General features: G+C 45.7%; 9 protein-coding genes and 1 non-coding gene across 10 annotated transcripts; 4 read left to right on the forward strand and 6 right to left on the reverse strand.

Annotated features, from left to right (window-relative positions):
• Positions 1 to 1667: 1667 nt before the first annotated feature.
• Positions 1668 to 4931, forward strand: C8R40DRAFT_1067458 (DNA helicase; the record flags this gene model as incomplete). The annotated part of the gene is made up of 13 exons (XM_046225917.1): positions 1668 to 1692; positions 1745 to 2165; positions 2224 to 2350; positions 2437 to 2779; positions 2830 to 2891; positions 2942 to 3099; positions 3155 to 3265; positions 3318 to 3619; positions 3675 to 3753; positions 3804 to 3840; positions 3888 to 4076; positions 4136 to 4255; positions 4308 to 4931. 13 exons carry the CDS (start codon positions 1668 to 1670, stop codon positions 4929 to 4931), a joined length of 2598 nt encoding a protein of 865 aa, XP_046088940.1.
• Positions 4932 to 5032: 101 nt separating this feature from the next.
• C8R40DRAFT_993820 (uncharacterized protein) lies at positions 5033 to 5785 on the reverse strand (the record flags this gene model as incomplete). The annotated part of the gene is made up of 2 exons (XM_046236752.1): positions 5033 to 5244; positions 5305 to 5785. Coding segments are annotated over 2 exons (693 nt in total), but the record flags the coding sequence as incomplete, so codon positions are not given.
• Positions 5786 to 6059: 274 nt separating this feature from the next.
• Positions 6060 to 6141, reverse strand: C8R40DRAFT_t71. The gene has a single exon. It is a non-coding gene; the product is annotated as a tRNA-Gln (tRNA).
• Positions 6142 to 6144: 3 nt separating this feature from the next.
• Positions 6145 to 11488, forward strand: C8R40DRAFT_1263669 (uncharacterized protein). Its single transcript, XM_046233873.1, has 34 exons — positions 6145 to 6323; positions 6375 to 6383; positions 6441 to 6449; positions 6514 to 6608; positions 6662 to 6694; positions 6750 to 6953; positions 7015 to 7116; positions 7168 to 7418; positions 7475 to 7641; positions 7705 to 7770; positions 7824 to 7895; positions 7952 to 7994; positions 8059 to 8096; positions 8151 to 8197; positions 8256 to 8274; positions 8331 to 8377; positions 8430 to 8482; positions 8543 to 8808; positions 8863 to 8883; positions 8935 to 9013; positions 9084 to 9097; positions 9148 to 9288; positions 9347 to 9512; positions 9568 to 9682; positions 9732 to 9784; positions 9838 to 9956; positions 10015 to 10041; positions 10077 to 10087; positions 10292 to 10362; positions 10412 to 10438; positions 10489 to 10504; positions 10559 to 10875; positions 10924 to 10992; positions 11045 to 11488. Exons 1-34 carry the CDS (start codon positions 6165 to 6167, stop codon positions 11266 to 11268), a joined length of 3150 nt encoding a protein of 1049 aa, XP_046088942.1. The 5' UTR covers positions 6145 to 6164; the 3' UTR covers positions 11269 to 11488.
• On the reverse strand, positions 11464 to 13676 carry C8R40DRAFT_1092695 (uncharacterized protein). Its single transcript, XM_046227560.1, has 4 exons — positions 13478 to 13676; positions 12734 to 13417; positions 11918 to 12678; positions 11464 to 11868 (listed from the first exon to the last, which is right to left on the reverse strand). The coding sequence occupies exons 1-4, from the start codon at positions 13514 to 13516 to the stop codon at positions 11652 to 11654; spliced, it is 1701 nt and encodes a 566-aa protein (XP_046088943.1). The 5' UTR covers positions 13517 to 13676; the 3' UTR covers positions 11464 to 11651.
• A 392-nt stretch (positions 13677 to 14068) lies between these two features.
• C8R40DRAFT_868173 (uncharacterized protein) lies at positions 14069 to 15612 on the reverse strand. Its single transcript, XM_046236496.1, has one exon. The coding sequence runs from the start codon at positions 15229 to 15231 to the stop codon at positions 14152 to 14154; it is 1080 nt and encodes a 359-aa protein (XP_046088944.1). The 5' UTR covers positions 15232 to 15612; the 3' UTR covers positions 14069 to 14151.
• On the forward strand, positions 15347 to 16809 carry C8R40DRAFT_1167913 (uncharacterized protein; the record flags this gene model as incomplete). The annotated part of the gene is made up of 3 exons (XM_046231102.1): positions 15347 to 15606; positions 15662 to 16391; positions 16441 to 16809. The coding sequence occupies 3 exons, from the start codon at positions 15347 to 15349 to the stop codon at positions 16807 to 16809; spliced, it is 1359 nt and encodes a 452-aa protein (XP_046088945.1).
• Positions 16810 to 17244: 435 nt separating this feature from the next.
• C8R40DRAFT_1092730 (other/SCY1 protein kinase) lies at positions 17245 to 20676 on the reverse strand. Its single transcript, XM_046227561.1, has 15 exons — positions 20330 to 20676; positions 20223 to 20262; positions 20034 to 20164; positions 19874 to 19981; positions 19681 to 19813; positions 19442 to 19627; positions 19142 to 19380; positions 18888 to 19092; positions 18787 to 18833; positions 18646 to 18735; positions 18511 to 18594; positions 18391 to 18456; positions 18235 to 18337; positions 17882 to 18177; positions 17245 to 17827 (listed from the first exon to the last, which is right to left on the reverse strand). Exons 1-15 carry the CDS (start codon positions 20657 to 20659, stop codon positions 17291 to 17293), a joined length of 2595 nt encoding a protein of 864 aa, XP_046088946.1. The 5' UTR covers positions 20660 to 20676; the 3' UTR covers positions 17245 to 17290.
• Positions 20673 to 23850, reverse strand: C8R40DRAFT_1092734 (uncharacterized protein). Its single transcript, XM_046227562.1, has 7 exons — positions 22556 to 23850; positions 22282 to 22504; positions 21818 to 22228; positions 21669 to 21770; positions 21549 to 21611; positions 21219 to 21488; positions 20673 to 21159 (listed from the first exon to the last, which is right to left on the reverse strand). Exons 1-7 carry the CDS (start codon positions 23828 to 23830, stop codon positions 21134 to 21136), a joined length of 2370 nt encoding a protein of 789 aa, XP_046088947.1. The 5' UTR covers positions 23831 to 23850; the 3' UTR covers positions 20673 to 21133.
• On the forward strand, positions 23828 to 24823 carry C8R40DRAFT_1092737 (uncharacterized protein). The gene is made up of 4 exons (XM_046227563.1): positions 23828 to 24065; positions 24120 to 24211; positions 24267 to 24366; positions 24425 to 24823. The coding sequence occupies exons 1-4, from the start codon at positions 23888 to 23890 to the stop codon at positions 24523 to 24525; spliced, it is 471 nt and encodes a 156-aa protein (XP_046088948.1). The 5' UTR covers positions 23828 to 23887; the 3' UTR covers positions 24526 to 24823.
• The last annotated feature ends 90 nt before the right edge of the window (positions 24824 to 24913 follow it).

The raw sequence follows: 24913 nt of genomic DNA on the forward strand, positions 1-24913 counted from the left end.
CGAGCGTGCGGCTCGACCTACTCGAAGCGACGACTGTTGAGCAGGTGAGGTACTTGGGGGGAATGCAGCCACATTGAAGGTATCTTTCTCTTTTGGAGGAGGTACTGGAAGTTCTGGAACGATTGCTTCCTTCGGACTGGACACCGCCGCTTGCTCAGGAATAGAAACCTCATTTGAGGCAGACTTTCCTTTTACGTCATGATTAGGTGCTTTTACTTTGGCCAATCGCTTCTTTATGCCAGTAGTTCCGGCATAAGGTTTGGTTTCATTGGTTTCTTTACTTCTACCTTTGCCTTTAGTTTTCTTGTCTCGTTTAGTTGGACGATCATGATCTCCCATCAAGACAAGGGTGTGTTTTCGGGCAAACATATCTGTAATGTTGGAGGACGATGCCGATGCGCCGAGACTGGATGGCATTCTGGACCTGATTCGGGTCGGAACTAGAGGCGTTTTGTAAAACTCTAATTCATGTAAAGTTCTTTCAGCTGCGATGGCTTGAGGATTAACTGCAAAGTCGAAGATAATTTGTGTTGTGCTTGTACATAGAAAGATAAGACTCACCAGTAGGCTTTGCGGAGCCAAACAACAAGCTCCGCTGTCGACTGGGAGATCTTGCCTGTTGAAAACCTGATAAGAGAATAGATAGCCAGTGAACGACGAGTTAGACATACATTGCGTTGCGAATCCACAAGTGTTCCCAAAGTCGAAACTGGCTGAGTTTGCGGCTCCGAAACTTGGCTTGGGCCACGGACAAAGATAGGATTGGAGTGAAGTGCAGTCACGGGCGGCGGTTCGGAAACGTCGCGATTTGGCTGTCGACCCATAGAGTGATGCGGTTGTGGGGTCAATGATTCGCGCAAGCGAAAGTGGTGAGCCGTCAAGGGTGGCATAGAATCGCGAGAACCCGCCCTCGTACTGAGGCTGCGTTCAACGGGAATGGAGGAGAACGATTTCATAGATATATCGCGAGATAAAGGTCGGGATTGATTGGAAGGAATAGAGTCTATAGACATGTTCCGGGAAAAGGTGTTTCGCAGAGGAGAGACGGTGGAGCGAGCATTATGGACGGTAGAATCTGGTAAGGTAGTGAATGATAAAGATATCGATGCCGAACGACTGGGAGGATTATTGGATAAGTTATTATTATGGTCCAGATGAAAAGCAGAGCCAGGTGGATCAAGGTAACCAGCAGAGCGTGGTGATGAAGGCGGGTCCGGACTTTGGACTCGCATACGCTTGGCAGGAGCGGGTCCGTCCTCGACAATGTCATTGTTATCAACATCCTCATTGTAGACCAACCTTCGCTTCCCAGATAGATCACTCGGGTCGTCGAAGTCATTGGCGGACCCGGAAAAAAGTCTGGCGAATGGCGCGGCCACAAAATTTTTGATGCTCCCCAGCAAAGATGAATTAGAGCGGACTATAGAGCGCCTCTGGGCCTGACCCTGTCTGAAGCGCTCATAGGTGCTCGTGTTGGACATTGGAATCATCGTGAAGCCGGAGAGTATCACTTCACCGAAGCAGTAACCTTGGGAGTTGGTGAACAACAAACGTCCGTCGCGTCACGGTGACGACTGTGACTACGTGACAATTTCTTTCACGTGCCACGAGTATAAGGTCACTTCGATGAGTAAGATCTTCCATTAAGGACCTTCATCTCTCTTATCATGTCACACAAACGGCCTGCTGAAGGTACGTTGCGCCAATCTCTTATATGACTATGCTTTACCAAATTTTGTTTCAGGGTCCTCGCGCTCTCAACCTTCAAAACGGCCAAAGAGAGCCGCAAATCGGGATGAATATTTCGAAATTCAAGACGAAGACGATGTAATACCTCCTTCACCACCCGACGACAATTCCCTCATCCCTCGAAATGCCACGATCAACTTCAGCGCTCTCACACGCAAGCTAGCAGAAGCAAAACGTGCAGAAGACTTTGCAACATCAGATAAGTCGCCATTAGAGATTCATCGACTGCAGCAAAGCAATCTTGTCTCGCACATTTTCATGGACCAAGATTTCTCTTTCATGCACCTTAAACCCGACCATGCATCTCGCCCACTCTGGATTAGTCCAGATGACGGTCTCATCATCCTCGAAGCCTTTTCTCCCATTGCTGAACAAGCCCAAGATTTCTTGACAGCGATTAGCGAACCTGTCAGTAGGTGCGTTCTGATCACGAATTGCCGTTCATTCTCTAGGTACATATTCCTTATATCGCAGACCGGCCTTTATTCATGAGTACAAACTTACCTCCTACTCTCTGTACGCCGCCGTATCCGTTGGCCTTCAAACGGAAGATATAATTGAAGTCCGTGCGCTTTCGCACTCTGCTCACTCATGTGCTAACGTATGTTACCAAGGTTCTCAACCGTCTGTCTAAGGTATGCAATGTTCGCGAAATTGTGTTTGATTGTGTTCGAATCGCTTGGCAAGGTCCCTGTTCCCGACCCCATCATATCACATATACGGAAATGCACTGAGACCTATGGCAAAGTCAAGCTTGTCCTAAAACATAACAAGTACTTTGTTGAGTCTAGTCATCCGGACATCCTACAAAAGTTGCTGCGCGATGCTGTGATCCAGGACGCGCGTGTAATATCCGTTCAGACTGACAATAGTATCAAGGGTAATACCTTCACCACGTCCAAGGCCCCAGTGAAAGGCAACCTGGTAATTCCAGGGACGAACAAAGAGGTTGACAAGAGTAACGACGGTGTAGCCAAAGGGAAACGTGATAATGCGGATCTCTTCACTTCGGTTGTTGGTGTCGAAGGAGGTGCGTTGTCTCTTCTTGGTTGTTCAAACTTTACTAATGAACGTCTTTAGATGAAATTGACGAGGACGATGATAACGTACACTCATTTGAGATTAATGACGCCAAAATTGACGTACGTCCATCCACCTGAAATCGAGAGTATATCGTCAACACGCTTTACAGGACGTCAAGAAGAGGTGTAACGAGCTCAACAGTCCCATGTTAGAAGAATACGACTTCAGAAACGATACCATCAATGCCAATTTAGACATCGACCTGAAACCGGCCACTGTTATTCGACCATATCAGGAGACCAGTTTGAGCAAAATGTTTGGAAATGGGTACGACATATCTTCTTCCTTGTGTAGCCCATCCTTAGTTACATCATATCAACAGTCGTGCTCGTTCTGGAATTATCGTCCTTCCATGCGGTGCGGGAAAGACTTTGGTCGGGATTACCGCCGCATGCACAATCAAGAAATCCTGTCTAGTACTCTGCACCTCATCGTAAGTCCATAATCTTCCTCTATACGCCATACGTTATCAATCTTCTCTCTAGTGTCTCCGTCTATCAATGGAGAGCCCAGTTCCTGCAATGGTCAAACATCACCGACCGCCAAGTAGCTGTCTTCACCGCCGACCAAAAAGAGAAATTCGCCGGCGAAAGTGGTATCGTCGTCTCTACATACTCCATGGTGGCTAACACCCACAACCGATCCCACGAGTCAAAGAAGATGATGGAGTTTTTGACCTCGAGAGAGTGGGGGTTCTTGCTGTTGGACGAGGTACATGTCGTTCCTGCGGCGATGTTCCGTCGAGTGGTGACTACTATCAAGGCGCATTCGAAGCTTGGGCTTACGGGTGAGTCGTATGGGACATATTTCCGGTAAGGTTCTGATGAGTCGTCTTTTTAAAGCGACATTGGTTCGTGAAGATGACAAAATCGCGGATTTGAACTACATGATCGGGCCTAAGCTTTACGAAGCGAATTGGATGTATGGTTGACCTACCCCAATCTCCTACTTTCACTCAATCTACTTATCAGGGATCTTGCTGCCAAAGGCCACATTGCGAACGTCCAGGTAAAGTCCGATTAAATCTTGATGGTGGTCTATCTTACCCTTTCTAGTGCGCCGAGGTTTGGTGTAGTATGACGCCGGAATTCTACCACGAATATCTGCGCGAACAGTCTCGGAAACGTGCCTTACTGTACTGCATGAACCCAAATAAATTTCAAGCATGTCAATATCTAATTAACTATCACGAAGAACGAGGGGATAAGATCATTGTTTTTTCGGATAACGTGTTTGCTTTGGAGGTGTCTTGGTTTTTAGTACAGCGTTTGAGATTTACTGACGATCCACCCTTTTGCTGTAGGCATATGCGAAAAAGTTGGGAAAACCTTACATCCACGGAGGTACGGGGCAGACGGAACGCATGCGAGTTTTACAGCACTTCCAGCACGATCCAGCCGTCAGCACAATATTTTTATCAAAGGTAGAATTTCGACGTTCTTCCGCTGAAAGTTAAATTTACTGAATTTGGCCAGGTCGGAGATACCTCTATCGACTTACCAGAAGCGACATGCCTCATCCAAATTTCGTCCCACTTTGGTTCTCGACGACAGGAAGCCCAACGTTTAGGTCGTATTCTTCGAGCCAAACGTCGTAATGATGAAGGTTTCAACGCCTTCTTCTACTCTCTCGTATCCAAAGACACCCAAGAAATGTTCTACTCTACCAAACGCCAACAATTCCTCATCGATCAAGGATACGCGTTCAAAGTTATTACAAGTCTCGACGGGCAAAAAGATTTCCCCGGCCTCGTTTATCGAACTCGGGAAGAACAAATTGAGCTTTTGCAATCAGTGCTCATCGCCAACGAGGCTGACGCAGAACCTGGTTCGGACGTGCGTGCGTCTGAGGGCGACTTGGCTGGGACGATAACATCGAAGGACTTTGGTCAGCCTTCGAGGTTCCCTGGGGCACAGAGAATGACGAGCTCGTTGACATCTTTGAGTGGGGCGCAGCATATGTCGTATATCGAGCAGAATAAGTCGATGAACAAGACATTGGCGAAATCGGCGGCGGGTTCTGCGAGTAGGCATAAACTATTCCAGAAGAGAGACCGGGATAAGACTGCTGCGAGAAAGGAAGCTAAGAAGGCTGCGTAGGTTGGACTGTCGTTTGTAATATTATCCCGTACTGTTTGTGCTTCGACTAATAACACGCTTTCAACGAAAGGGACAAAACTATCATGCCACCATCAATAACTTTAAACAATTAATTCTCCCTCTACGCTCTCCCGCTTTAAGCCAAGCTGCTCTAAGACAGTTTCGTAGCGTTCGTTACTCTTCCGCCTTAGATACCTCAGTATCTTTGCCCTGTGATGTACCAACTTTCTTAATCCGAGACGGTTGCCTAAATCCCTGGGGAACTTTGCTAAATGGTTTCCAAGATTTCGGATCCTGTAAGTGAGAATGGCAGCTGCAAATGAATATGATATGCATTAGCGTAGTTCCGACTTTGTGATACCGAATAACACACCTTGAACCTCAGTACGGCCAGGGTCAAACGGATTTTCCTTAGTAGAAAAGGCCACAATGATCCTCCGTTTGTTTTCATAGGCAATTCCATCCGCATCCGCATTCCTCAAATCAATGACCTGTGCAAACGTATTTGCCTTCCTATGCTCCCTGTCCAGCACCACAGTCGCCCACTGCTCAAAAGACTGCATTTGGGGATTCTTGTCATCAAACCTTCTTGAATTCATAGATAGCTCGGGCAGCTGGCGGAAAAGCTTCTCTGCGTCCGTATCCGTCACACCGAAGCCCATCTGCGAAGGCAGGTTTACAGTGCCGACAGGAAGTTTTATGGGAGTCAAGTTTGGAGGAGCTGCCAATTCAGCCTCGTTAACGAGTATTTTGGCCAAATAACAATTGTCCCATGTGCCTTCTTCGCCTTTTCGCGTGCCAAATACAGGACTAGGTCGGTTAGCGTTGGTACGTTGCCATTTTTCTGCTTTGATCTCGGCCTTGGCTTTGCTTGTGAGTTTTTGAGTTTTGGATGCGTTCAGGACGGCAGAGGTATGAATGAGGGAAGAGGTGCTCGGAGACGCGGAATTTCGAGAAGCTGGACGGAGGAGGGACGCGTGAGCTATCAGGAAATCAGAAGCAGTATAAGAATACCGACTTTGAGCGAGACAAGCTCTGAACATTCTGGATAAATGAAGAGACTTCCTAGTGCAAATACAACTCAGCAGGGCGTCAAATTAAAACAGGTGTCCGGATGAAATAAAAAGTCAGACCAAAAGGACTCGAACCTGGGTTATGGGAAGTTTGATGGCATCAAAATCCCATGTTATAACCTCTACACTATTAGACCGTGAGACTCTACTCTTCACCCTCATGGCCAGCGGGAATCCTGGCCCAAGTTCACGCAAGGAGATCGTGAAACGTGCTCTTGATGATGCAGAGGAAGTCAGGATCAAGAAACCCAGAACTACCAATGCAAAAGGAAAAGAAAAAGAGCGAAGCTACGATCATTGGCCTCAATATTTTCACTCGGTAAGCCTCTAAAGTGGCTGCTGACACATCCAACTGACCACCGTATTGTAGCTTTTTGAGGTAAAACGCGCTCAGTACCATGTACTTAGGGCATAATCTAACTAGAGATGGTATCAGGTGTACAAGGTATGCTTAGACTGTTACACTCGTATTCTACATACCAGAGCAATTGCAATTGGACGCGTCTCAGGCTCTAAATACTGTGCTTGCTTTCGTCACGTCAAGAAAACAACTTGCAACAACATTTCCTTCTATCCGGTCCTCAGTCGAGAATGTCACTAAGCAGTAAGTCCCATTTTCACGCGTTCCGAACATCCTCAGACTCACTCGGTTGAAAGGCCCTTGGAAATGTCTCAAGTAGCAGAGCTGAAGTACATGAATGACCTTTGCTCTATAAATGCTAAATCGTTAATCTTTCTGAGCTAGAGCACTGTTACCTGAGATCATCACATTTGCCTACGTCCCTCGCAATCAAATCCAAGTCAATCTTTCCGTCAAGTCCAACGATGAGCCTGATTTCTCCGCGTTTTCGACTTCAAAAGAGTCAAGGCTTGGACTAACTAAAGAGCCAGAACATGTGCTTCTCCTAGAGTTTGCGGAGAGCTGGAAAGGGACTTCAGGGGGGAGCAAGTAAGTTTTTTGATTCGAGTCTTAGTCTTTCCTCTTCGAATATGTCGACACATCTCGTCAGAGCAAGCCCAAACGAATATTTTTTACCCGCGACACGAACACCAGCTGCTACAAAGAAGCTTGTAGAAAAGAGGAATGACAGATTTATAAAAGCAGTAGATGAGTACGTAGATCATGCCTCTCGTGAAGAACTGAACTGCGCTGAGATCAACAGATTACTAGCAGCAACATCATCCGCTGACGATCCGGTCTCCCTTTTACAAGCTGCAGCTCGTGAACATATACCTGTCGATCCGGAACATATCAAACACCATATATTTGTAGACGAGACGATGCCTATGCCCATTCCAAACTCGGAAGATCGTGCATCAATACATGACATCTTCGTCGAGCTTAAGAAGCAGCACTGGTATCAAGATCAGATTGCTGATCATAGGATAATTGGAGCTCGAGAAGGCCAAACAGGTTCGTTTGCAGGTCTTTCAACGATGCAAATCATATCAGTGATACTGTATGCTTAGGATCTTTGGACCCACCGCTATCCGCTACCATACAAAAAGCACTACAAAGCTCTAGGAACATCACATCTCTATACTCCCACCAAACAGCAGCAATCAGTGCCCTAGACTATGGCAAGGACGTAATTGTTTCTACTAGCACAGCGTCTGGTAAAAGTGTTATCTACCAAGTAAGAATCTACATGCTTCATTATCGCACTGGCACTTTGTTCTGATATTCCACTAACCTGAAGGTTCCTCTCCTTCGGTTACTGGAAAATGATCGTCGTGTAACTGCTATATTTGTATATCCTACGAAAGTGTGTCAATTAAAATATATACGGGTCTTGCTCATCCGAACACTTGAATGCAGGCACTTGCTCAAGACCAAAAAACAGCATTAGAAAACCTTTTGGGAACTTGTCCCGGTCTAGAGGATATACAGGTTGGCGCAGATCCTACACAATCGACAAACATCTGTGACCGAAAATCTGTTATCAGGTATCCACATATGACGGAGACACTCCTACTGAACACAGAGCAGGTTGTGATTTTTGCTCGCTCCTAATAACAAGATCTCTAACTATTTTGGCACTGGTGCTTTTTAGGAATACGCGCCTCGGCTTCGGTGATATTCACAAATTTTGTATGTCGAGAACTTGCTTGAATTCATGGATCGGAGGCTAATTTGAAGTGAAAGGATATGATTCACGCTGCCATTCTACCACATGAAGAATTATGGAGAAGGTATTCCACCACTCTCCACCTCTTCAACATGCATTTTAAGGCTTAATTCTACGATTAGTTTTCTGAAGAACCTCAAAGTCGGTTTTGAATTTCTTCTGACTCTCCACAAAACTCATTAATTCGATCCTCCCAGCTCTTTGTCGCGGATGAACTGCATTACTACTCGGGAACTTTCGGAAGGTACGGAATGCATATTTTGCTTGATAGGTCATTATACATTGATTCGTTATAGCCATGTCGCTCTGATTATGCGCCGCTTCCGCAGGGTCTGTGCCGCCATCGGAAGTACGTACATCCATGCATACGACGTCCTGTTTCCTCTTACGGACTCTGCATAACAAACAGACGACCACATACGTTTCGTCTCATGCAGCGCAACCATCGCTAATCCCCTCGCTCACATGGTGAACATCTTCGGCCTCCACCCTTCCGGAATCCAAGTCGTTACCGAAGACGGCGCACCCACCGGTCTGAAGGAATATTTGATCTGGCGTAGCCCGTACGTGGATGAGCATGATCCGGCTCTTGGAAGACAGAGCAGTATAGCAGAGGCTACCGCTTTGATGAGATTCCTCATGAAACGGGGGATTCGGGTGATATTGTTTTGTAAGGTGTGCATGTTCTTTCGGCGCTTGTTTAAACTGAGCGCTAAAACAATCTAACAGATTCGCAAAGTGTGCGAACTAGTGAGTTGTATGCTTGCAAGATTAAAGAAAAAGCCCAAAGTGAATCTGTAGGCTATGAAGACCCTTCGGACTGAACTAAGCAGTGAAGGACGCCATGATATATTGGAAAGAGTTCAAGCCTATCGAGGAGGTTAGCCTCCTTTTTTTTAATACCGCTTACGCTTATTGTGGTGCTTATAATTATCATGTAATTTACCTAGGATACTCTGCGGAGGTAGATCTCTTGTGCTCCCTTTTGAATATCGTCTTAGAACATTGCTGCAGGACCGAAGGCGAATAGAACACGACGCATTTACCGGTCATCTCCTCGGGATCATCGCGACCAACGCACTCGAGTTAGGTGTGGATATTGGCGTACTAGATGCCGTACTCATGCTGGGATTCCCTGTCACTCTTGCGAGTTTTGTGAGTTTCTCTGCTTGTGCTCAACACCAATCTACGATATATAGTGTACACTATGCAGCGACAACAAGCAGGGAGAGCAGGTCGACGCAAGCGTGACTCCCTCGCCGTTTTCATTGCGGAAGGACTTCCAATAGATCAGTATTACCTGAACAATCCAAATGAATTATTCGACAAAGATACGGACGATTTAATAATCGACCTTGACAACAAAATTATTCTAGAAGGTATGTAGGTAGTATTTCAGTGATATTTTTCTCTTGTCTCTAATTCAATTTGTAGCTCATCTCCAATGCGCCGCTCATGAAATGCCAGTATGCCTTGAAGACGAAAGATATTTTGGCCCCTTGTTCCAGGACATTTGTCAAGTCAAACTCCACAAGGATGAGGATGGATGGTAATATATCAGTGAATGATGTTGCGAGATGCTTATCGGGGGATTTCAGGTATCACCCTCATAATAAGTACTTGCCGTCTCCTTCAAAACATATTTCCATTCGTATGTCTGAACATCATGAGTGCGATGACTGTTCTCAGTTGTGTCTTGTCTAGGCGGCGTTCAAGAGGACAAATACGTGCTGGTGGACGTTACGAAGTCAGTGGCATACGCGAAAATTTTAGAAGAAATTGAGATCTCTCGAGCCATCTTTGAAGTTTATGAAGGAGGCGTGGTACGTCGTCGTCGTTTCATAGAGACTTTTACCGAGCATATTACTTTCAAATTTACAGTTCATACACCAAGGACGACCTTTTATTGTGGGTGTGATTGTCTACCAAATTGAATGAGCAAGCTTCACTTAAGGTAAGTGCGTAGGTCCAAGAACTTCACCATGATACCAAGTTGGTGAAGTTGGTTCAAGCCGACGTTAATTGGATCACAAAACAAAGGCCAGTTTTATGTCTAGTTGACTGTTCACAGAAATACTCAAAACTTTGATGCAGAGATTTCACGTATGACCTTTGCCTCTCAACAAAACATGATATAGTATTGTTAATGCTGATTTAGAGACGTGAACGCTTTACAGACGTATCGCATTCGGGAAATCAAAGCTACGCCGCATCGTGCCTATTACGGACGTGAGCACTTGACCCCCCTCTGTATTAATAATCACTGAATTCGACGCAGGTGTAGAAATCTTTTGTCAAGTTTTCGGTAGGCTTCCAGTCCTTTTGCCAGATTGTGCTGATCGGTTTTTTTTCAAGGCTTTTACAAAATGCGGTGAGTCAATTTATATCTCTTACATGACTAGAAATCTATTGAGAATATTTGTAGGCACAATGTCATCTTAGACGTCGTCGACGTCGAGTCATGTCCTTGGATTCATGAGACAGTTGGACTGTGGATGGACGTTCCAGATCTCGTCTTACAATTGTTGCGCGACAAACGTATCAAGCCGGCCGCCGCCATACATTCTGCTGAGCATGCCTTTCTAAACCGGTTCCCTCTGGCCTCAGATATTCGCACGGAATGCAAAGCTGAAGAAAAGGAGTATTTGAAGAAAGAATCTCGCCGAAAACGGCCAGCGAGGTTGATCATGTACGATCCAGTAGGGCACGGAAGCGGTGTTGCAGCGAAGGCCTTTGAGCATGGTATGCAGGTGTTTTCAAATTGATCCCCGTTACTCAAGTACTCCGTAGTGTCAGACATATTGCAAAGGGCCCGGGCTGCTATCGAAAGTTGTGAATGCGAGCTTGGGTGTACCAAATGTATGTGCCCCAAGTATTGTTTATCTTTCAAACTCAACCTTTCGTTTAAAAGGTATCCTCAGTCCTTTGTGCAAAGAGGGAAACATTGTGTCCTCTAAAACAGGCGCACTAGCTGTTCTGAAAGCCATTCTCAACATCGAAATTGACCCCGATAGCATCCCGTTCGAAACTGACGACAGGGCATTATGTGGACATGATTCTATCATTAGCGTGTCTCCTGTCCACAATAGAACAGCTCGAAATGTACCTATCGAAAGTGATAGCATTGTGGTATAGTTTATAAAATCGTATGTATCCATCTGTAAAAGATAACAGATCAGAATCTTGACAGTGGGTCAAAATTACCCCAGTCATATGTGGTTGGCTTGTTGGATGGATTCCGCAAATATTGAACAGGTTTCGACCGAGTAAGCAAACTGCTAATCATTTGGAGAATTGTGCCAGGTCAACACATACCCTCTACCATTCCACGCGTGCCGTTCACTAGGTCTGAATGATTCTGCTATCAATGAGGACTTGCAATGCCTCCCGAGGCCTCCAGTTTCGACGGCATCATCAACTGGATATATTAACTTCTATAGAAAGTCATTGTCATCATCGTTAATCGTGATACATCAATAGTAGTACCTATGCAATACAATGCAGAAAAGTTGAAAAATTTATTGTTCTTCCAATGGGAGCCCCAAAGCCTCACGCAATTTTGTCAATTCAACACAGTTTTTGTGCCCAGGGCAAATATGTTTCCACGTAGAACGATGGAAGTCGACAATGCGCAGAACTTTTTCATTGTCCATAAGGATATTACGAGGGAATAGGTCCCCATGCTGAATCCCAAGTGAATGTAATTCTATGACCTTTTTGAAGAGAGTGTATTTTCTGTGTACTGATATTAGTGCAATAGTATTAATATCAGGAAAATGCATACCTCTCTTTGTTCAGATCGTCAAAACTCTTGAGCCTTTCTCCGCCATGATTGAGGACAAGTGCGATGGCACCCGAGTAGTTGAAAACACCATAAAATCGGGGTGTTATATCAGAAGCGGAGGCATTATGAGTAATATGATGGTAGAATTTGGCCTCCTCTTGAATAATTTTACCATGCTCGCTCACAGAGCTCCCCGCTTCCGGCTCCCGTTCCCAGTCAGCTAGTTTGATTACTACTGGTGTAGATTCCTGAGACACCTTCAACTCTTCAAGATACATCCTTCCACCCCAAACAATCCCAACGGATGACTTGCGAATCTTGTGATTGAGAATAATCCCAATGTTTGTAACCGTTGTAAGACTTTCCTCGGCAATGGTATCATCTGGAGCAGCCTCAACCTGATCTTCGAGAGGCACCAGGATGGAAGATGGAGAAATAGAGTGTCTATTTTGAGTGACTTTGTAGTTAGGACTCGACTGGGGAGAGATTCCGAAAGTAGGATTAGATGGGGTGGTTGGAAGAGAGCTTCCAGTCCCCAATGTGCTCAGGCTCTCAGTTGTGGAGCCGGATGAAGTAGAGACAGATGAGGATGTACGAGCCCTTGCAGAAATGTCTACAGTCGGAGGACTCGAAGGCACCTTTCCAGCATGATCCGAAGGGAATGGAACAGACATATTGCTATCAGTTGCCAGATCAAAATGACTGAAGCCACCATCCGACTTCAACACTTCTTTGGGACAATCAAAAGCCAAATGTAGACCCTATGAGAGCCCAAAATAAGGACACGTGAATAAAACCAACAAGAACTAAACTAACCTTTGCTTGGATACAAAAGGCAGGATGGTTGCGAGCACGTTTGTTCGAGCCACTTTGGGAAGAAGAGCCCTCGGACCTCTTTACACTGCTCAATTGTGTACTTCCACCGTAAGACTTCTCATAACCACTTGATGAACTAGCACCATTGCCCCCAGCTCCAGCTCCGCCACTGCCACCATCCCGCCTATGATCGTAGTTAAATCCAGGACTATCGTCACCTTTCCGTTTAGGGTTCTTCTTCTGTCTACCCTTAGACTTTTCCGAGTTGCTTTCATCTTCTGTATCATTATTACCAAACTTTGTCTCATTTGTTAAAAGGATAGGGTCATCCGATTTAGGAGAGAGCTCCCTTGAGTTGTCGCAAGTCTTCCCTGAGCCCTCCTCTAGGTGTACTGTATCTGAAGGATCCGGAGAGTCCCTCACGGCAGGGAATTCATCCTCCAGATATGGGTCTTGCCAGTTTGGAACACCATCCGAATGATGACATTCAGCACGTTCGGCTGCATCCTGGTAAGCCTTTAATACCATTTGAGATAACCTGAGGATATATCCTGGCTCTTTAGCTTGATCAAGTGGCGAGATGGTCACCATGCCTCCTTCTCGACCTCGTTGAATTCCAAAAGAAGTGTTATGGGAACTGATAAAGCCAAGAGTCAAGTTATGGCGGACCATTTGTGCCCAGCACTAAAAATTATAGTATTAGGACTTTCAGAAGTCAAAACAGCTGGCAAAAGAAAGCCTTACCTGTATAAACATATTTCTCACTGGAAGGACCCAGGCCATTAGCTTGGTAACCAAGCCCTCTACGAAAAATCAAAAGATTTGATTAAAGTTCGCCCGTGGGGCGGAACCTCGTTAGAGGGCTTGGAATATCTGAGTTTAAATTGGCGGGAACTGCGTTATCATTTGTAGAATCTTCTAGAATGCTTATTAATAGCCTTTTTTGGTAACTTACTTTCGGAGATATTCCATTCGGGGGAACGGCCACGTGATTACGCTGTAAACGAACGACGTTGCTTATTTTTGATCTCTTGCTAAAATACCTCCATGTTCTTTGTTGATTGCTGTGTGGTTGTTTCCAATATTGGATCAGCAGATAATGAAGAATCTACAAATACTCTGAAGCTTCCTGAGCCTGGAAGAGTCCTCGCATATCCTCTGCGCCGTAATCCACTCATTGAACGAACGAAGAGTTGATTGTAGAAGAATAATGGCGATTTAATCGATGAATATATGTACTCGATATAGCACATGGCTATTCCCCAAATGGAATATCCCCGAAAGTCAGTTTCCAAAAAAGGCTATTAATAAGCATTCTCGAACATTCTAAGAATGATAACGCAGTTCCTGCCAATTTAAACTCAGATATTCCGGTCCCTCTATCGAGGTTTCGCCCTCATAGAGGGGCGGTTTCCGGTCTACCAGGCCATAATATCATTTAAATGAACAGTGCGTGTTTGGGATTTGAAGTTTGTATTCCAAAGCATTTTCATATCATCATGAACAAGCTCATACCACTTCCCACCATGTGTGGACCCAGCCAGGCTAGGCCGAGTGGTAGCAGAATGATCATCATCCAGGATGCTGGCACCATTGTCCAAGTCAATAATGTTAAGAATGTGCAGGATCTCATCACGAAGTTGATCATCATTGACATGCAATATCTGGAAATCCTCATCAGCATCTACAGGAATGTTAACCAATGTGTTACGATTGAAGAAAGCTGAGTGCGAAACTCCATATTTCTCGCACTCCGGGCAACCTGATGGCCAAAGAGTTGCAACTTTAGTACTAGAGTCTCGGACGAGTTGAAGTAGGAGAAGGAGGGTAAGATATGCCATTGGTTGCCCAAGGAAAAGGTTTTTGCACTCCTCGCTACAGATATACCTCATGAAAGACGGATCTAGATCTTTCACAACATCCCAAATATCAGCACACTCAGGAGGCTGACGATCCTTGATATCCTGCTTGGATCGCATACCGATCAGAATATCAGCTTTGGTCTCTTTCTCGGGACTGGAACCAGCTTCCAAAAGCTCCCAATCTCCAAGACGCTGGATTTGTTCGGGAGTCCAATCGTAAAGTGCGAGAGTAACAATATCACACACAACTCCGAGGACGGTATGTTGTGCTTGAACCACGATATCTTCCTGGGTTGCAAGGGCATGACCAGAGAGACGTCGAAGTCCGTAGTTCCAGCCAATCTCTAAGCTGCGCAAAATGCCATCAGGGTCTTTGCGAAGGAGTTTAACGAGCTTCTTCCGACTGAGCAGATGCTCCTTCAACTGATCCTCCAAACCAGAAGTAGTATCCGAGGGTATACCCAAGTGCATTTCTTGGGGTCGCAAAACGTTTGGGAGGTGCTCATCATAAAAAGATGGCGTCCGAGTAGATTTAGACCCGTTGTGCGTGTATTTATACTCGCCTGGCAGTGATGTATGCGCCAGAAACTCCTCCAGAAGTTCAATATCACTTGGAGGGTCGTTTGAAGCGTCCATTCTTGATCGATGTAAGTGGTTCGCGCCAAGAACAGTTCCAAATTTGGAAACAAAAGGAGAGAAAGTCACGTGGCAGTCCGTTGGACTGCCCGGCGTTCAGAATCAGCTTATCACCATGCTCAACCTACCAGAAGAGCTTCTTCACCTTGTTGCAGGATATCTCGCGTACAGTCTCACCTTCATAGAGCGAGAACTTCCAGAATTTCACTACAAATATGCAACCGAAGAAATCCGTTCACTTTCCCTAGTGTGTCGCCGAATGCGCCGAATTTGTCTGCCATTCCTTCTCGCATTTGTGCGAATTGAATTTGATTCAGGCATAACCTGCTTCAGAGACCAATGTTTAGCAAATCCACGCTTTGCAGGGTCTATAAAGTGCGCAAAACTAAGAACTTTAATGAAGTTGAATGTGGCTTACCTTTCTTCATAGAGCACTTCACGTTAGCAGTATTCACCTGAAAGGATCTGACATACTACGCCAACTACTTCCCCGTCTGCCTCGCCTCTCTTGGATTCATTTCGAGAGTTTCAAAAGTGACGTTTCGCTATTCATTGCCCTGCACTGCCGGGTTAACGTCAGAACAGTAGTCATCGAGTCCGTACACCATCTCACCTCGTCGGATGCTTCCAAAGTCTTACTTCATCGTGGCGAAATATACCATCCTCACAAGAAGCTTTTGTGGGAGTCGCACCTGTCTCGCGGCATGCAAGTTGCGCAGCTAACGATACACCAGCCGCATTTTCTTCACGAGGGTTTCCGCAGGTTCAGTGGCCTTCGAGAACTTGATCTAATCATGGGCCGCCGCCCTGTTACCTTATCCTGGCTTCCCGAGGTCACCTCTGCCCATCCCCAGTTGCAGAAGATCACGTTCCAGGACAGATTCAAACACTATTTTAGTCGTAAACTTACACTCCCATTCATTTCTGACTTTGTTGAACAAGTGTGTCGAGAGGATGGCTTGAATGATGTATTTGACCTTACGAGGCTCGTCGTAAGTCGAAATACTCTCACTAAGCAATCCTCAGAGCAATGGCACGTTTCCGGATTGAAGATAGTAGTGCGAAGCTCGCTGGATCGAATTCTACCTATCATCAACTCTTCTTTTCCAAAGGTTTCAGTCTTGAGCCTTGAATTTCAAGCTCAGGCTACGTATCATATAGTGCGTCTTTCACGATTGTTTTTCTCTTCGTGTCTAACATTTCATTCAGGACAATCTCATTAACATGCTTCGAAGATTCCCATCACTGAAAACAGTGGGCCTCCGCCATGCGTTCAATCACCTTCATTATGGGTGCAAGAAGCCATGGACACATCAATGTGCAATGGTCATCAACCAGTCCAAGAAAACTCCCGCTGCCATCATGGTAGAAGCAGGAATGTTCTGGTACACGACCTGCATTGCCCAGGCTATTTCATCTGTGGAAGCTTTCTTTGTTTACGAGGAAGGTATGATTGGCTGTGATGACTGGACTGCTGTCGGCTGGTATACGGTGCAGAATGTGCCCGAAAGTCGTGCTCGATGTGTCATTGGGGAGCTTGATAGTCGAAAGGGATTTTGTAAACGCTGTGAAATCTGAATAAATGTACGTCTTGATTTTCTAATGTGCTCAGATCTCGAAGATACAGGCAGATTTGTTGCCAGCGGCATCCGAGTGCGATACTTATGTCCGTGTTGGTACAAGGATCAGAAAAATTGTTCAAGATGTACATGAACTAAGAAAAAAACTAATCAAACAGGTTACGCGGGTATGTAGTCGCGAAACTTCGCATCATAGTAATACTTCCAGGGCTAGGACTAAAGTCGACGGAGAAGGATGGGGTTTTGGATATTCAAAAGGATTACCCGAGGAGGCTTTCCGAGTTCCGTTTGTTGAAATTTCTAGTGAGGAATCCCCAATAGTACCATCCCGTTCGAAACTTACTACAGGGCATTACATGGTCATAATTCTATTATTAGCGTCTCTCTGTTGGACACCTCGAAATGTACCTATCGAAAGTGATAGCAGTGTGGTATAGTTTTTAAATTTGTATCCATCCGTATAAGATAACAAATCAGGATCATGAAAGTGGGTCAAAATCACCCCAGTCATCTTTGGTTGGCTTGTTGGATGATTTCCACGACGGTTGAGCAGGTTTTGATGGAGTAAGCAAACTGCTACTCATTGGAGAATTGTGCATCAAGGTCGGAGTCATTGCAGGTTTTGGTGAGGCCGACGTAGAAAGTGCTAGTGATGGATTATGCACAGGTGTAACACTGGGCAACAATATGTCATAGTTGGGCCTCTGAGGTTGCGGCCCACCAGAGAGAGGCGGAACTGGTTGAGATGGAGAGGAGAATGTGTTAGAAGGCTGGAGTGACGCCATGAAAGGACTAGTTGTGTTGGAGGATGTCACAGTAGAGTCGAAACCTAGACCCAAATTGCGCTGATTCGTGGGAGGACTAAACGAGTTGGAAGAAGGAAGGAAGGGCCTAGATCCTCCAAGCTTCAACGATTGAGCGGGTAGACGTTGTTTTAGTGAAGACGAAAGTGAGTGTACCGGCGACATGGTTGTAGACAATGGTGCTGCAAGTGCTGATGGACCGGTGCTCGGAGACTGATAATTGGTGAGTTACATTGAGTGACAGTTATTCATAGGTAATGAACTCACAGTGTCGTTAAAAATACTTCCCCATACATCATCATCCCATGAGGTTTTCCCAGCAGCAGAACCAGCTGACCCGCCTGTAGCGTTGGTCTGTACTGCACCATTTTTACCTCCGACTAGACTTTCAAAATCCATTGACCCAACGAATGATTGCGTTACAGTTGCGCCGTCTACAGCTACTGCTGACCTATCCTCGAGTCTTTGGGAATCACGCAGGAATTGGTTATGCTCTTTCTCCACCCGGTCGCCCAATTTACGGATGACTTCCATGAAGCGCTGAAACTGCCCGACATTTAGTACTGTAAGATTTATCAGAGCAAAACTCAGGAAAAAATGGTGAGCATCATATGACTCACAAGGGCCCATTGACATGTTCCATAGTTGTGGTAGTACGAGCGTGGCTACGGCTTCTCGATCCACCTTGGATCCCATGGCTTCTTGGACAGATAATGTTGCCATCTGTAGGACTATATCAATGATTGTAAAAGAATCACGAGTGAGAATGAACTTGCCATAACAGCAGGCTCTTTGGTACGTATCTTCGACAGCAACGGTACCATTTTCTGCGTGAGGCTGGACTGTGCAACGAAAATGTAAATTTACAAGTTGATATAATTTCGGTTGAGACAGACTTGATCAAGAGTCTTCACCATAGCCAGAAATGTCACCAATGTTGCGACTTTGACCGTAAGAATACGTGTTTTCGTAAACACAAGCTGTCGCATAGGTTAATTCCGTCGCAACTTCAAAACTATTGAAAGACATACAGCGACCCGGGGAAATAGAACGCCCTGCAATTCCGCATAATCTATGACATCACACAAATCAGGAATCATTTTCAACGCCTTCTCTTGAACCTCCACTTTATTCAGCCGACTGGGGGGAACTGAACGAATGAGATTACCTACTACTGCATGATCTGACTCGAGAGCATTGTAAACCAGCGGTAAAACCTCTGCGACATCAAGATCGGGTTAGGGCGTGCTATACACCATAGTGAAAGGCTAACCTCTTCTGAAGACCACTTTCTCGGTTTTGCTTTGTAACATGGGAAGATTATCTAGAAGTGTTAACATGTTCGCGGGAGGCTCCTTGACAGCAAACAACGGAGTTAAACTCGGAAGTACCATGGATGCGAATTGCGAAGATGAAAGGGCATTAGAGATGGCGAAAACGTTGGGTAAGATGTAGGGTAATAAGTGCGAGTCTTTCATCTATAGGACACGATCAGCAACATCGGGATGGAAGTTGAATCTCACGTACCTCCTCTAACAAAGAAGGTAAAATCTTCCTGCTTTTGAGCCCTTCCGAAAACCTGCTAAGAACGCTTGTGAGACCCTTCATGAATGAAATCTTTTCTTCTCGCGTTTTTGCAGTGAAGTTCGAACGGTCCAAGAAGTTCAGCGTTGATATAGGAAGTGATGAAAAGAATGAATCGGAGGGTAAGGACGAGGGTGACGGCCTTCCATTATGATCTCTAGTAATGAGAGATCGTAGAAGTTCTTTCTCAGAGAAAGGTGATCAATATATGAGAGGCGTCGGGCAGGATTCTTCTGCAGATACCTTGTAGATCTGGTTCCATTCTTTCCATCCCAGCAATTGGACGAGCCGCATTTTCTCTAACAGCGGAAAGACTGCCATGTGTCTTGAACGGAGGATTGCCCTTGCAGTGCACAGCGTAGATGACACATCCAAGAGAATACATGTCTGAAGCCGTGACTAGCATTTCGTCTAGAGCGTATTCGGGCGCTATGTAACCTTCAGAGGGTGTTTAAAATCATAGGAATGGGATAGAGGCATACCAGTATAGTCGAACGAACGCTGAATGTAAGTTGGTATTCTTCCGTCAAACATAGGAAACTCCCAACGCGTCGCCGAACCATCTGGCTGTAAAAGTGGTATCGTAAGCCCCAGTCCAGATATTTTCCAATCGCCCTAGAAATAACAAATGAGATGGAAAGTCATTCGAAACGAGAAACGAGGACGAATACAAACAGCACGATTGATCATTATAGTCTCTGGACAGAGATGGGAATGTATGAGTTGCGCGGAAGAGTGGAGGAATGAAAGGCCTTTGCAGATCTGAAGTATGCCTTTTTGTATCTAATTTGAAATTCTCTGAGAGTACGACAGGAAAATGAAGTATTTGACTGACCTCTACTTCGTCCAGTTCCACAAGCGACGCCAGTTTTCCTGAGCCCGGTATAGCGAGTTCCAAGGAGGATATGACAGGCTCCGTAGCAAATATAAGCTCTGACCTTGTTTCTTCGGGCGGCTCAACCATTTCTGTACAGCTTTTCAATAAGAACACATCCACAGTTATGAGCTGAGTATATCGACAGACCCAATATAGATGGATGCCTGAATCGACTGAGCGCTGCGGCCTGTGTGGAAAATCTTAGTGGGCCATTCAATATCTAGCATTGGAAAGGCCTTGATGTGCACACGTACCTCAGCTTTGAGTATTTCCATAGTTCTTTCCTTCGCTGAGGGCCGCAGCCGCTCCATTTCTGGTCCCCGCTTATCAAAGCTCCAGACAGACACTTTCTTGTTTGTTATTTTGTGTGTAGCTCCCTGAACCTTCCATAAGCCGATGTAGATAGATGGTGTGAAGGACGCGGAGGACGTAGAGGTAGAAGGACCAGAACTCTGAGGAGCAGGTGTGGACGGTCGACTTCCAGCATTGGACAAAGAACTAGGAGCAGAGCCAATATGATATGATTGCGAAATGTTCGTTCGAGCAAAAAATGAGGTTGCCGCGGAAGTCGCTGCAGCGAACATGATGATTTGAGGGAACACTGCAACCTACAGGCGTCAAACCAGTGTAGGCGCCTGCGCCGTTCATTATTCACAGCAGTTTCATTGCATGTATGTAGTTTCATTGTAGCAATACAAGAGATCAATGCGAGGTATCATGTACAAGTAGTTTGGTGATGATGTGAACACTGAACAGGTAGAAGGTTGAAGAAAATTCAAATGGACGGCGCCAACTCATATGATAAGTAAAAAAACCCCAACGAAGAAAGCAAAAGAAGCAAAATCCAAAAGGCTAGGAGGATATAACATTCTTTCATAGGCATGGGCCGCACGACGCTGCGGAAGTTAGCAAAAAGGAAGATATGCAGAAAAACCGAGGCAGCTTTTAAAGGTGAGTGATCGAGAGAATAAGTAACAACTTGACCTTTATGATAGTATCCTGGGATGCCGCGTACTTATCAATTTTACTCCCAGAGAAGAGACCTGAGCGTAAGAATCTCATTCCGTACGAACCCTTTTCGAACCTGAAAACAGAAGTCACAACTCGAAATCCGGATGAAGTAGTAGATACATAGAAGTTTACCTGGTGAACTCTGAACCGAAACCAAACCTTTGGATTTGTCGATCTCGATCTCGTCCTCGTCGAGGTCGTGAATGGATCTTTTCGAATGTCGACTCCACAAAGTGATGGAGCTCTGAGCAGATGCATATTCATATTCGCCGTCAGCTTCCGTATCGATAGTGGTGTCGGCGCCCTGGTCGCCGTCAATAACTTCCTCATATTCGGAGCCGTCCCACTCCGCATCTGCAGTGTCATCGTAATAGAGGTCATTGCTTTGATCTGTTTCTGAGGCTTTATGGGGTTCAGTCACCTCAATGGAATCAGTGGAGATGAAAAGAGAGGGTTACTTACAGTGCGATTTTAATGTATCTTCAGATGCTGTGAAGGTCTCGACCTCATTATCATTTTCAGATGCTACAATAAAGCCATGGTCAAATATACGTAGAAAGAGAGGTCAAGGTCAAGCCTTACCAAGCTCATGTGACTCGTCTTGACTTTGAGGAGGTCCTTCTTGAACTCGAGATGGCTTTTTTTGTAACTCATCTTCAACCGTGACTGACGCAAGTTGCAGGTCTAAAAGGTGGTCAGGTGACTCAAATGACAGACAGGTGTTAGCGAACCTTTTTCGTGTCCTTCGGGAGTTTCTTCAGGCTCCTGCGTACCGTCTAGAATTTCAGAAGTTTCACTGATTTCGATGAACGTTGGCTCGGTAGGCTCCTCTACAATCACTTCGCCGTTGACCTCTTGATCCTGTTCCTCAGGCCCTTGAGCGTCGTCGTAAAGGTCATTCCCTTCAACAGCCTCTTCGTTTTCGGCGGCTTCCGTGTCTTGCGGATACTGGTCATAGTCGGATACAGCCAGCTCATCAGGATGTTCGGCATCTCCTTCGTTCGTGAGATCGAGTTGGACCTCGGCCGAATGGTTTTCTATATTTTCTTCACTTTGTAGTTGATTTTCGTTGTTTGTTTCCTCAGCTTGTTCTTGATATTCTTCTGCTATTTCTTCACTATGATCTGGTCCGTGTTCTTGCTCTAGAGAGAGAACATCAAGACATATAAATCTAACGAGGAGCACATAACAGCACCTGTTGTTTCCTGTAATGAGCTTTCATTCAGTTCTTCGGCATTATACTCTTCGTCAGCATCGGCCAAATTTAGACGCATGACTTGCTCTTGTAAAATACGGTATCGGATAATGAAGCGGGGGTTTACTGACTGCAGACGTAGACGCAATGGGCCAGAAAAATTCAAACCGTCATGCAGAACATTGAGGTCGTGTATACTCGTTTCGCGGGCGAATATATTATCCTGCAAAAGTAGCGTCAGCCACCGTAGGAACAAAGACAATTGACAGCATACCTCTGAAATAGTAAGTTCAAGATCATAAGCATCGAGTACTAATTCTACTGGCGATAAGTCAGCGATGCTGGACAGTTCGTTGTCATTGCGCAACGCTTCGAACACAGTTGACAAAGGTTCATAGTAAAGGGTGGGCTGGTCTGAGAGAAGTACAGAACAACTGGTCGGTTCAGTCGTCGACGATGAGGGATCATATTGAGACGGTTGATTGAAAAGACAAACATCTGGATAGTCCAAAAATGCAAAAGAAAGAAGAACTGCAGGAGGTGGATCGATGTAGACCCCTTCGGATATCTCATGAGGATCGAGTTCTGAAACTCGGCTCTCCTCTTCATTCTCGACGTGTTCTACCGGACGTTCAACAGAGCCGGCTACATTAGATATTACCGATTCAGACTGGTCAACAGTGCCAGCTTCGACTTCAGTCGAATCGACGACCCCTTCATCCACAGGCAGGTGATGTATTACTTCCGCTTCCGTTTGTGCTGACCCCTTCGCCTCCTCCGCAGGAAGAACGGCGGCTTTGGTGAGGATATCGTCATGGTTAGAAGCGACTGCGGAATCTGTAATAGTGTTTGCAACGTGCGTGGCTTCAGTTGAAGATACCTCTGCATGCGTGGAAGGCTTCTCCAGCGAAATATAGGCAGACAATGGTTCCGGGGATATGACTTCTTCCAGGACTGTGCTTGTGATAGGTTCCTCAGGCTCCGAAGGACCATTCACAGGGACCGAATCGAAGTCGGAAGAATGGAAGTGTGATTCTGTCGAAGGCACTTTCGGTTCTGCAGCGACGTTGTTTTGCGGGTCTAAAGGGCTTGCAGCAGACTCAACCACAGACGAAGCAAGAGACTGAGACGGTAGCTCAGAAAGGGCAATAGATTCCAGGGTCGAGTCACGCAGTACTGAAGACTGATGTGACGCATCCATAACGACGATATCCTCGGGGTCTGCTACGACGAAATAGCTTGGGGCTTCAACCTCATCAAGCATCTCGTATTCCGGATTCTGAGAGTCTTCATCAAGATAATTCTCCATTTCAATCTCTGCATCCACCAAATCTTCATCTGAGGACCTTGTCGAGGCAAGATGTATGTCCTCTGATTCCATATGAGCTTCTTCATGAAACCAAGGATCAAGGTTGCCATGCATTTGGACGTCAGTATCCGGATGATAGTCAAGCATTGGAGTGTCGTATTGTTCGAAAACAGTGGCCATGGTACCAGAAAGAAAATTTAAGCCTCGAAGCTTTGTGACCTCTAACGACTTGTCAAGCATTTGCTTATCTAAGGATTTTCCACGCACGGACTTCAGCTCCAGTTTAACGCCCAACGCATGGAAACCCACAGCGCCGACACAGAATATCTCGTCAGAAAGGGCTCTAACACAGGCTACAGGATCCTCTCAATTCTAACTCCTCCTGCTTACACTGTCTATGTCCTAGCTCGACATGGCCGCCCTTCATTCTCTATAAACGGGCTGCTCCGGTCAACTTGGATCGGAGGTATCGCAGGTGAGTAATACTCACTCAAACTACTATATATACACACAAATAACCTGCCCCCAGGTGCTACTGGAGGAGCCGGAATTGCATTTGCGCGCTATAATTTCACAAATCCAGAGAAAGTACGCGTGAAGAGAGTACAAGTGGCGTACGATGTACTTTTTCAGTTTCTTCGACCAAACTCGCGTCTTCTTATACACCTCATGACAGACTGGCCGAATACGAGCAGAAGATCATGCCACAATTGGAGGTGTCTTACTCGCTGTTCTGACCCCTGCTGTGTTTTGGAATCGTGCTAGGGTCGCCAACTGTGCGTTCATCCCCTGAAATTGTTTGGCTCTTGACTAAATCGCAATCGCAATATACAGTAATATTAGGCGGTGCTGGTATAGGAACTGGTGTCGGAATGATTGCTCATTGGACCCGTTCCGTCACTGGTGATACTCCGAAACCGTTTGTTCCAGCGTAAGGTACAACCAGAGAGCTACCACTTGTCTCCAATGTACTTGAATTGAGTACTCGATCGCTCTGGATCCTTCTGGATCCTAGTTCTCAGCAAATTTATGGTTGACCATGTCACCTATCAAGTTTATTGAATTCAAGGAACCACTGCTGGTAAAATACGTAGCCCAAAACCAGAAAAATCAAAACGCAATTGAGAGATGAACCACACATCAACACTACAAAAAATTATGTGTTTGTCCCTGCTTGGTCCAATCATTCCGATTGGCTAGACAAATTTTGTCTTAACATAAATGCACGCGCGTCGTGTAGGGTTCAATTGACATCACAGGCGAAGGAAGTGGGCGGAGCAGAGCGACGCCCCGAGCGTAATTAAGCTGTGCATCGCACGGGTT

Source organism: Lentinula edodes (assembly GCF_021015755.1).
Source record: "Lentinula edodes strain Le(Bin) 0899 ss11 chromosome Unknown C8R40scaffold_8, whole genome shotgun sequence".
Classification (NCBI taxonomy): domain Eukaryota; kingdom Fungi; phylum Basidiomycota; class Agaricomycetes; order Agaricales; family Omphalotaceae; genus Lentinula; species Lentinula edodes.